This window comes from Seriola aureovittata, chromosome 9 (assembly GCF_021018895.1).
Source record: "Seriola aureovittata isolate HTS-2021-v1 ecotype China chromosome 9, ASM2101889v1, whole genome shotgun sequence".
In the NCBI taxonomy this organism is placed as follows: Eukaryota; Metazoa; Chordata; class Actinopteri; order Carangiformes; family Carangidae; genus Seriola; species Seriola aureovittata.
In genome coordinates this window covers 10623408-10635133 of record NC_079372.1, presented here as the reverse complement: position 1 = coordinate 10635133, position 11726 = coordinate 10623408, and the positions used below count along the sequence as shown (strand labels likewise).

The 11726-nt window shown below is 43.6% G+C and overlaps 1 protein-coding gene across 5 annotated transcripts in view; it reads left to right on the top strand.

The window, feature by feature from the left end:
• LOC130175087 (protein bicaudal D homolog 2-like) overlaps positions 1-11369 on the top strand; it is a 44181-nt gene extending 32812 nt beyond the window's left edge. Inside the window, exons 9-12 of one of the 5 annotated variants that reach the window (XM_056385379.1) lie at positions 6-157; positions 5455-5686; positions 7347-7440; positions 9074-11369. In XM_056385379.1, the coding sequence (XP_056241354.1) occupies positions 6-157; positions 5455-5686; positions 7347-7394 (432 nt within the window). In that variant the 3' untranslated portion in view covers positions 7395-7440; positions 9074-11369. Of the gene's footprint in view, positions 1-5; positions 158-5454 lie in introns of all 5 variants that reach the window. The other 4 variants (XR_008828693.1, XM_056385380.1, XM_056385377.1 and 1 more) reach the window with 4 other exon arrangements.
• The last annotated feature ends 357 nt before the right edge of the window (positions 11370-11726 follow it).

Here is an 11726-nt window from a genome sequence, read left to right as displayed (position 1 = left end):
CACAGACAGCTGAAGTTGCTCTGACCAATCTGAAGAGCAAGTACGAGAACGAAAAGGCCATGGTGACCGAGACCATGATGAAGCTGAGGAATGAGCTCAAAGCCCTGAAGGAAGACGCCGCCACCTTCTCCTCTCTCCGGGCCATGTTTGCCACACGGTAAGGAACATACCGCCACCTGAGCCTCTCAGGACCCACAAGCATTCCTCTGACGTAACTTTCAAACCTCAAAAACACCACAAAAGGTTTCCCCGCTTAGTATTTCCGGAAGAAATTGCTACATAAGCAGTCTTTGTTGTTTTCCCACATGGTCTGGCGTGAATCCCAAATGTGCCTGTGTGCTGTGCTACTATAGACTAGCTTGAAGAGGCCGTGCTAACATAGAAGACTTTGTGCTATTCTTAAAACTACTGCACATGCACCATACAAAGACCATACACACATATAAGCAGGTAAGATAAAGATAAGATCACCATCATAATATAATCCACATTTACCTTATGCTGGCTGTTTTGGAGAATCACGGCCAGGAAGGGATTCAAGCGGCATTGACACTGACTATAGAGCACAGAAGGTATCTAATCCCGGTATCATTTAAATATGTCACTTAAGTACTGTTTTTGACCAGTGTGTGTATGTAATATGTGTGTGTGTGTGTGTGTCTGCGTGTGTGTATCAGATGGGCGTACACACTAATCTTTTCTGATTCCTGAGAGAAGCCGGTCAAAGGTTCTGTGCATAATCCCACCTCAGCTTGGTCAGGATTACACATTCACCCCTAAACACATAGTAGACTAAGTGCTCGTGCACAGCTTGTTTTCTTTGTTTATTCATGCATGTGCATAAATATTGAGAAAGGTAAAAAGATGAGTGGTACAGTGCACTTGTACAGGGACTTATATGTAATATTAGATGTGATTTTTATGGATGTGGATGCACAACTCACTTTCTGAGTTGCCTTTTCCTGTTGATGGGGAATTTTTCTTTTAACACGTGGATACCCACTTGTCCTGTAAATATCAGCTCTGGTCCAGATGGGTGCGCTGAGATGCTGGGACAGTCTTTCCCATCTGCATTTAAGAATCCTCCGCCATCCACAGCAAAGCTCAAGCTGAGCAGAGGGAGGAGAGGTGGAGGAGGAGGAGGAGGAGGAGGAGGAGGAGGAGAGGAGGAGGAGGAGGAGGAGGGTGGGGACGGTATTATAGAATGAAGGTTACAGGGGTTGCAGGGAATGTGTGGGCAGCTCAGCACCACTCTGCTTACACATACAGTAATTCAATACCTAAGTGAAGTGTGCTTGCTGAAGTAACTCCATATACCTGCAGTGGCTAATCAATTAGCCACAGGAGGAGAACTCCTCTGTCTGCTCTCTGTGGCTTTTTGGCGCACTGCAGAGCCAGATGGTTACAGGATGTAGGTGTAATGCTAAACTATATGGACCAAAGGCAGCCAGGGCTAACAGAACCAGATCTTACTCCCACTAATGACTTTAATTTTTTTTTTTTTCACTCGAAGGGCCCGTGAGTTGTCTCACTTGTCACTGTTATAGCAGTGTAGTGAAAGTGTGAGATCACATATACCGTGAAGAAGCAGAGCCATTGTGAAGTGTCTGTTTCCCTTAAGCCTCTTTTGCTGGAGAGGCTTAAGATATTGACAACACATTAGAGCTTGTTGTTTATGGCCTGTGTTTTCGTCCTCCTGCTCAAAAACTCCTCCCCTCATGACGATGTTCTTGAGTCTCCAACCCCAGAAGTCTGTCACTTCTCTGGAGCCTATACATGAGTTACATTCAGTGTGCTTATGGGATTCATGTATTGGTATGTAAATTGTGTCCTATACGGTGCAGAGTTGGGTCAGGGAACTCTTTGAGAGGCTGGGGGGACTCGCCTGAGAGAAGTTTCCCACACTGCCCCCCGCTTTTGTAACCACCACCAGCACCCCCACCTTTCCGTCCTTCCTCATCACCAAACACCCGGTTCTCTAGTCATCTGGAAAAGAAAGAGAGGAAGGGGGCAGGCTTTCAGTTAAAGCCCACTACAGAAGCCTAATTTGACAGTATTCTTTTTCTTTTTTTTTCATGGTAATCACCACTCAGACAAAGTTTGTAAAGGTGGATTTCTGAGATGTGGAAAACTCTCAGATACTAATGGTGTGGTCTTTGACAAAGGGGAAGAGTGGGATTTTGAACAATGCGTAGGTTTTTGTGTGATCTCAGCCTGCGCCTGCCTTTATACACGAGAGTTACTTGAGATTTTTAAAGTCTGTTTCGTTCTGTGAGAGTTTCATGTTTTTCAAGTGTGTGTGCGTGTGCGCACCTCTCTTTGTGTTCCTGTGTGTACGTGTGTGTGCCTCTCCAGCTGCAATCTCTGGTGTCATGTTAACAGTAAGATCCTGCCTCTGACATTCCTCAGACATGCCTCGACATGCTCTCAGCTCCTGCTCGTTTTGATTAACAGTCCAACCATTAGCCGGAGTCACGTTTTCTCCTCAAACATACACCCTCAGTCATCCAGCTGTTCTCTTCTTAGTTGTGTTCTGTCTCTATCATTGTTCCTTTCCATTCTCCTCTTACCTCCTCCTCCCTGCTGTCTCTCTAATATCCCTCCCACCATGACCAATCAAGCTCCAAACAAGACCACAGTGGAGGAGGTTGTGTGTGTGTGTGTGTGTGTGTGTGTGTGTGTGTGTGTGTGTGTGTGTGTGTGTGTGTGTGTGTGTGTGTGTGTGTGTGTGTGTGTGTGTGTGTGTGTGTGTGTGTACATGAATGTTGCAATAGTTGGGGTTCCCCGGTGCAGCCATAAATGCCACTGGCTGCGGTTAATCATCGCAGCGAGATGCGGATCAAGTGCCTGTTTGTCAAAGTGAATATGACGACTGTTCATCCTCAAAAGGCCAGCAGCCGCCTCCCGGCCCCCCTCAGCCATTGTGCCACCACACCCCATCAGCACACCAAAAAGACTCCTATTGTATCCCTTCAGTCTTTAGTATAGACTTCTCTGTTTTTTTCCCGGGAAAAATGCACGCCCTCTCACCCCCCATGCAAAACTGGCTGAGCCGTCTGAAGGCACACCAGCACCCCTCCTCCTGGGTCGCCCCATCAGTCTTATAGTGAGTTTAATGAAGCAGCACTGATCCCTATTGTCTGGGTGTGTGTCCCACTGGGAATCAAACTGCATAAACAAGAGGGGGTGTCTGTATGGTGGTCTGGCAAGGCCAGGGTTCACAGGGCGCACAACCACGTGCAGCGCCACACATAACAAAAACATCTGTGGTTAGTCATGTTTTTTTCATCCCAGATTCTGCCTTCAAGACGTTATTTTTAATAAAACAAGAACTTCATTTCCAGGTGGGTTTAGACACTATAGCTTGTTCCTAATGCAGTTTGCCTTCTTAGAGTAATTTTCTAAAAATAAGTGTCCTTTATCTTTGAAACAAGACAGACTGCCATGACAACTATCATGAAATAACACCCGAATATAGAAGTTGATTTTCTTGGGAAATGGGTCAAATAATCTCATCTTGTTAACAGATATTTCTGCTTATATTGAAAGAAATATAATTTTATGACTCATACAGTAAAATATATCTAAGGTGGAGATAGTTCTTTTGGTTTGTTTTTACCCTGCAGCAGTTCAGGCAGTCACTAACCTGACCAAACAATCACACATCTCACATGCTTACTGGGAAAATCGTTAGCAAACGTTGGAATACAATGGATGAATTACATGACATAAACAAGATTTCTACATTCTTGTGGTTTCTCAGTGGCTACAAGAGTTGCATACTGTCACCACAGGTTGGGGCGTTTCCAAAAGAAGTAAATACTTTAATACCAGATAGATAAAAGGGAGCAGGGTGAGGCTACCCGCCAGTGAAATTATGTGTGAACCGTTTTGGTGCCGCACAGTTGGAGTATAAGACGATGCTTACCAACATATCCAATCCCCTCCCTTCGTAGAGGTGTGTCAGTCATTACTGACAGACCTCGCTCGTATTGCTTTGTCAGCAACACAGAAAGTAAGGATGAACGAGATGGGGAGAGAGAAAGTGACAGACGCAGACAGCAGCAAGAAAGCAATGCAGGGGGGAAAAAAAAGCTTGAGAGGCAAGATAAGAGCCAGGAGAGAGGGTGTGATTGAAAGAGAGAGAGATGAATGAGACTGCAATGTAGTGAAAAGCAAAAAAGGTTGGTGTAGGAGAAAAGCATGAAAATGAAAGGTGAGCATTGACAGCAGATGGAGCGTAGAGATATGACCCCCCCCCCCCCCCCCCCCCCCCCCCCCCCAAATCCACCTCAAAATCCCCTTTTGGTGACCCAGTTTTATATTTGTCCGGTCTTACACACACAAACACACACACACGTACATGTCTACAAGGGCACATGGAGACAGGTGATAATGCCGCACTGCAGCACCCAGTAAAATGGAGAGGCAGGTAGACGGATTCCACATTGTCTGCTGTTTCGCACACATACTGGAGATGGAAGAGACGCACAGAAGTGATACAGTCTCACTCCAGCTGGAAAAGTGGAGATCAGGTGTTACCAGCCACAGCTCAGAGCAATAAAGGGCATTCCTCCTTTTTCTCTCCTCTCTGACTCCCCTCCTCAGTCTGTTCCGCAGGTGACGCAGGAAGGATCTTCTCAGTCACCCCGAGGTTAATGCTTTCATCCTTTGTGTGTGTGATCTATTCTTAACTTCCACCACACATACGCTCCTCTTATTATTCAGAGAAGCTGTAAGCTACACTCGGATGAGAGTACACCGAGATGTCTTACCTGTAGCGGCTGCCATATAAACCCCCACCAAGAGCATGGATTTGCATGTAATAATGTGTCTAAAGAATTAAAAGAAATTTAACGGTCCAAATTTGTTTTGAAATGTGGAGTTTTACCATTTCTGAAGGAGGGAGTTGCAGTACTCAGACAGACATTCCCAAATGATGGCAGCAGAGACAGAGTTTATTACTCAAGAAACTCAAAATGAGATTTTGATGGTGAAATGACAAACATTTTAGGTTGTGATCTTTGCTCTAGGGCCCTGAGATGGCTGATGAAATCTTAAGTTAATAATGCAGGAGCTCTCCTGAGGTATCACGCCTGCACTGTGTGGCCCAACGGCTCCACCTGGTGGTGGCAAAAACACTGTGCAACCAGGGGAAGGGTCATGATCAAAGTGCTTTAATCTCAGAGGTTTTAGTCTTCCTGAGTGTCGGTGTCACTATCATAAACATGCAGCAGAGATGTGTGTGAGGATCATAGTTTTGTTCTTAGCTTTAATACAAATAATTTTTTTAAAAAGCCAACAAATTCTTTTCTCCATTGAGTCAAAGAGTGTTCTGTGTTATTGGAAGTGGCAGTGCCCCCTGGTGGTATGACACTGGTGGTGTGATGGTGCTAGTGTGAAGTGAACGCATACATGCCTGACTCTACAGCTTTCTCTCTGTGTGTCTTGCAGTTGTGACGAGTATGTGACCCAGCTGGATGAGATGCAGAGGCAGCTCGCTGCAGCAGAGGATGAGAAGAAGACCCTCAACTCGCTGCTGCGGATGGCTATCCAGCAGAAACTGGCCCTGACACAGCGCCTGGAGGACCTGGAGTTTGACCACGAGCAGACCCGCCGGGGAGGCAACGCCGGCCGGGCTAAGGCCCGCAGCAAGGCGGCCAGTGGCACCGCCAACAACCCCCACGTAAGTCAGAGTCTCACCTGCTCTGGCTCCGGCCGACCGGAGCACAACAATGCTGTTCCCAATGGCATCATGGGAGGCCCTGTGGTCTTTTGCAGCGAGAAGTACAAGATCTACTGCGACTGAGGCGGCTGAGAAGTTTGCAAGGGACTGCTGTGTACAGAGGGGAGGGGGCCTACGGGCCAAACCCTCCCTGCCTTAGTGTTAAAGAGCCCCACTCGCTCGCTTAGCTCCCCGGCCAGCCTGCGCTCCTCTAGGGACTGCTGTGTGACTAACCGGCTGCTTGTGTGTGCTAGTGTAAACGCTTAGGGGAATGCAGATGTATGTACAGTGTGCACTAGACGTTTGGACTGTAGTAGACATATATGGCATGTGGATTATAAGGCCCCGGTTATATTGGGGGTTTTGTGGATATTATGGAGTGTCTATTCTTTCCGCTGTCATGGTGCTGTACGTATGATGTAAAAGGTGGCAGCTTCTGTGCTTGTTTGTTCTGGCCCCCTGAGTGTATTGCCTGGTAACAGTAACACATTGTGGGGGTGGGGACTTGTAAAGAGGATGTCAATCTGACAGTCTTGTAACTAAATATGACATCCTCTGCTCTTCGGCTCGTCTGTCGGCATTGGTGCTCCTTTGAAAAAAAAAAAGCCCCCCTTCTCTCCCTTGCCTCTTCGTCCTGGTCCCCCCAGGACTGACCTGTGTCCAGCAGCCCACTGTCTAATCAGGTCACTCTTTAATGTTTACAAGAAGAAAAAGGAACTAAAATATGCAATCTCCCCCTGCTTTCTTGCTAGGGGAGCACAGTGTGATTCTACACAGAAATTCAAAAACTCGGAAGTGGGTTTTATGATGGAATTGTTCGGGCAGAAAAGGAGCACCTGTGACCACAGGTGTTTATTTCAGGATCATTTTAAAGCTGTGATGCTAGCACACCAATACAATAGGGTCAGTAGAATCGCATGGCTTTGCAGCTAAAAACGCTTATGAGCTTTTTAACTGTTTTTTCTGTTGTCGGGTGTGTGGTACAAGACAAACTCATGTACTACAGGGCTCTACATTGTAAAAAAAAAAAAAAAAGAAAAGAGGAGTTATTTGGTGTTTGGTGAGATACAGGAGGGCTATCTATTCCATGTGACCCATTTTGTTGCGATGGATTCTTTCAGAGCCATATTATAAAAGAGAAAGAAAGTTGGACAAATCGATCTCCATACCCAAATTAAGTGCACTTCAGCATAGGTGCCTCAGGTTCCTACTTCTGTTAAAAATGGATATAATGATAACTGTGAACAGAGATACAATATAGTTTTGATCGAAGAAGATTTTTTAAATGTGGAGTAAATCCTAGAAGAGCACAAATCAAAAAGGCACCAACATCCAGACAATAAATCTACAAACAAAACCAACCGACCGCTTGGCAAAAGTGCCTGTCGACTCAAACACTTGATATATTTATCTATCTGTTGATGTAAAGCCCTGTCCTTGTGTCTCATCTTGAGCTAACACTGTTCTTTTTCCTTCTCTCCCCTCATCCTCTGCCTCCCTTCTCTATTTGCGGGAGATTGCTCAGATAATTTCTGTGTGGTAATGTGGCTGAAAACCCTTTCCTCATGTCTCTAATCTGTGTCTTGTCGCTCGGTCGCCATAACGACCTTCTCTCTTGTAGATTGTCAGCAGCTTGCTCCCCCAGCATCACCACTCACCCTTTAACTAGAATGAGGAATTGTTGGGAAAATTGCCCTCTGAATAATTTTTGTCAGGTAATGTCCTCACGTATGTTGTGTTCCTGATTTTTTTCTTTTTTTTTTCTTTTGCCTGTGTGTACATCAGCGTTGAAGTGAAAGGGCCCTCATGTGTGTATTATGTTTTGAAGCTTTGCAGATGGAGGGTTGCTTATTTCTTTTTTTTGTTGTATGGTGTGTGTGAGGACAAAAGCAACGTACTGTTTTAGTATCCACAATAGCTTTAACCCCTCGCCAAGCTAGCATTACGCAAATAGGAAAAAATATCAGTGGGGCTTGTGTTTAATAAATCCATGTATTGCTTGTGGATCATAGACACGTTAGCTTTATGATGCTAAAAGCAGGGTTGATGTGAGGAAATCCTGCAAGATTTCTCAAATTATGACTTTTCTACTACTACTAAGCTATATATTATACTCTATATTCTTAATATGATCATGTTCAGGTTATAATCTTGCAGGATCCTACTACAGTATTCCTTCCTCTCAGATGTGAAGAGGGGAGTTCATTTATTCCTCCGAAGACGGAACAACGTCAGCAGTCAACCCTGCTTGAATGTGCATCCATAAGGCGCAGCACACAGCATGGAGACAAGGCTATCGTACACGTTAGGGGAAAAGAAAAAAAAAAAGAAGCAAACCTCCTTAGAGGTCAATCACTCTTACGTTTGAGATTCACTTAACTTACAAGTGCGATATATTCTGTTTCTATGCGCTGACAGAGAAAAGGTTTGAGGAGTAGCAGAAGGAGAACTACTCTTGTTGTAAACCAGCTCCTGAGAGAGGAGATAAGAAAGCTAGACATGCTGGTGAGGAAAGCCAGATGTCTGGCTGAGAGCTGACTCTTATACTGTGGAGAAATGAGTCCAGGAGTTTCCTGAGGGGAGAAACTCCTGTTAATTTTTGGAGGAAGAATTAAAAAAAAAACAAAAACAGAAAACTAGTTGCTCAATCAACCAGAGGACATTGATTCAAATTAGTTGAGCCCCTAACCCTTCCCCTTGTACAGGCGCAGTGGAATCACTGAGCAGTAGATAGACCCCAGGATGTGGTTTTAACTAGAATCCCCTCTCCTTAGATAGATGAATTCCCACTTTGCTCCGTCTAATTTGAAATCAATGTCTGGCTTAGCTGGTGTCATAACAGCATGCCACCGAAAAAGCTCCTCCTACCTCTGCTTGCAGGCTCCTCCCACTCCACCTTTAAGTTTTACGACACATGATGCATCAAGTTTCTGATTTCTTGTAAGCCTGCATGTCAAACCCATAACCCATTTTTCATTAACTTGCATGGCATATGAGAAAGACCCCTCTCCTTCAACCAGGGTGGTGGGATGTGGCTTCAACTCTGTCCTTTGAATGAAAGGTCATGGTACTCGTGAGTCATTGGCTTCCTAACTGCACGCACAGGATAACTTGTGGTGAATGTGCTTTCACATCAGCTCCTCAGAAATATGATGTTGATATGACAGAAAAGCTCCTGACATAACATCAGCTGCCTCAGGGCTCCTAACATCGGCTTCTGTTGCTTTGACTAACTACAGCCGCCGTTTACCCGTCTGTGTGGACTCAGCTGCTGACCATGTTAACAGTCGCTCTAAAATTGACCAATAATGCTAACGCTGATCATTTGTTTGTCTCTCCATTTTGCAGTAAATTACAGTAGCTCTGCGCGGATGATGACGTACCGACACAAGGTCCTTTCTCGCAGCTGATTGAGTTCGCCGAAAAGAGTTAGCACTATAGGCTATTTGGACTTGAAGACAAAAAATAGCCGCCACAGCAAAAAAAAAAAAAAAAAAAGAAAAACCTGCAAAATGAAAACACAGATTTTTAAGTCAAATCAGCTGTCCTTCCTTTTCCTTTTGAACACTAAAACGTGATGCATATTACACTTGGTCTCATTTGTGCGTGCTGCTGCTGGAAGCCAATTTCTCACAAGTTCAGTGGAACTGATTGATATTCTGAACCAGTGTTTGTGATTGGCTAACCAGGGGAGATGGGGTTTTTTTTCTCTATGTCAATCAACAAGCTTTTTGTTGTTGTTGTTTTAGTTTATTGTTTTCTTAATCTGTGCACTTTCATTATATAGGATTATAACAGACTATTATTAACCTATAGGAAAGCGTGGTAGTACTATGGTTTGTGAGTTATTCAGTACAGGTTGTAAGACTATAGGATTATACGTCCTCCTGAATCACCTGATTTTAAGAGACTATTTACTCCAGTAAGGGCTTCACAAACCACAGACCTACTATTACGACTTCATCCTCAAGATTTTATCCATCAAATAATCATTCTTAAATTGTTTTGTTACATCATATGTTATGCTGTTTTCTTTTATGTTTGTTCTACTGCCATGTTCTATACAAAAAATCCAGGGTGATCAAATTCTGGGGTTTTTTCATGTATTTATTATTCCTAGGAATAGTTCAAAATAACACAATGAAACTTGACAACGCTCTGACTCGAATAGGTAAGTTGTGTTTTGGGAAAAATTTGAGTGACGTGATATGCTTTTCCTAGCTTCTTACCGAGGGCGTTCCACTGAAGCGGGATCACTGACTTTCAGAATTCTCTGCAAGTGCGACGATTAAATTCCAAATTGGAATTGTTTCATTCTCTCTTCGTTTATCGTGCCAAATCTTGGTACACCATTTAGATTGAAAAGAATCAAGACTCGGAAAGAAGACAAGCCGTCACTGAGAAAGGTGTAATTCGGGCCATGGCGCTCCCAATGCGAGCGCCGGGGTTTTGTTTTTTGGTTTGTTTAGTTCTTCGTTTCTGACCAGTAGTGCCTTTCATTGTTTCAAGGGAGAATCTTAGACTAGCGTTTTATGTTTTCTTTTTTTTTTTTTATAGGTGAGGACTTTGGGTTCAAAATGACTGTGAGCAGCAATAAGTGCAAAGGGAATGTCCACCCTTTCTGCATGAGTGAGATAGTTTTGAAATTAGCTCAATGAAACTGAAATTGTATTGAATTCTGCGGGTCAGTGATCCACTCAATAAATTCAGGGGTATTAAGAAAAGGTTGTTTTTTTTATCAAACTTTGGGAACCAAAAGAAATCCCTTTGGCCTCCTGTTATTGAACAAAATGCTCCAAGCATCTGTAAAGTGTTGGGGTAGATCAGTGTACTATTGGAAACATCTACGTATCTCTAGCTTTGTTTGGTGAAGGTAATGTGATATCAATAGTATTGTTGAAAAAATGTGCAGAGAGCGCATTTTATCTTTCTTTTTGTCCAATTTGAGGTTTGTTTGTTGGGTTTTTTTTATTATTATTATTATTCTTGAATTTTTTTTTTACATCATCTTTGAGCATTATGTTTTCAGGAAACAGAAAACAAAATGAGCATCAACAAGCTTGAATAGTGCCATGATAAGCCAATGCTTGTTTGTTGAGGCGTTAAAGTTACCAATACGGACAAGAAGCTAAAAAATAAAGTGCAATTCAGATACAGTTTTACATTTAAAAAAGAAAAAGTTTTCTGTTTGCTGGAAGCGATAGCATTGTGATAATAAAATTAGCTGTGCAAACTTTATATTGTCATATTGTGTTTCAGTATTGATCCATAATGAGAGTTTGATATCTTTATATGAAATAACGACTTCACCTGTATGTTGGTATTTATTTGAATTGTCATGCAGTACTGTATTCTTATCAATAATGTGCATTATGATTAGTGGCATATTGATTACAGCTAAATGTCATATGCATGTTTCTCAGTCATGGGACCTTTACACAGAATTGAAAACAAACATGTAAACTTGTCAGGGTGTAAAAAAAAAAAAACTGCGAAAAAAGAAAAGAAAAGACAAGAGTTAAGTCTGATGTATTACTGCTGAACTAATCCTACAAAAGTGTTTTGTTTGTTTTCCAGTAGAGAGGTGGTATGTCTGTGTAAAGGTAGTCATACTGGCTAAAATCAATAAATGTGACTTAAGTTCCGAGGTGTCCAGTGTCGTCATTTACAACTCCTCCACAGCAGTGGCAGCACACGAAGGGTTAACCAGGGAAGTATATGGTCTGCAGCCCTGGTGTCTCCGCAGAGTGTTCCCAGCTGGAAGCCAGGGGCAGGGGAACTTCCCAGCTGTCTGAGCAGCTCCAGGACATGATCACATTTCACACAATGCACAAAAACACCCCCCACCCCTTCAACCCTTCTTTCTCTCCCTGTCTTTTCTCTGCTGTCTCGCTTAAACCTCGCTCCTCCCTCCCTCTCTCCCTCCCTCCCCCTCCTCGGCCTTTCTCCATTTCCCATTCCTTTTCCTTTCCTCCCCACTCCCTGCCTTCTGGAGATACGC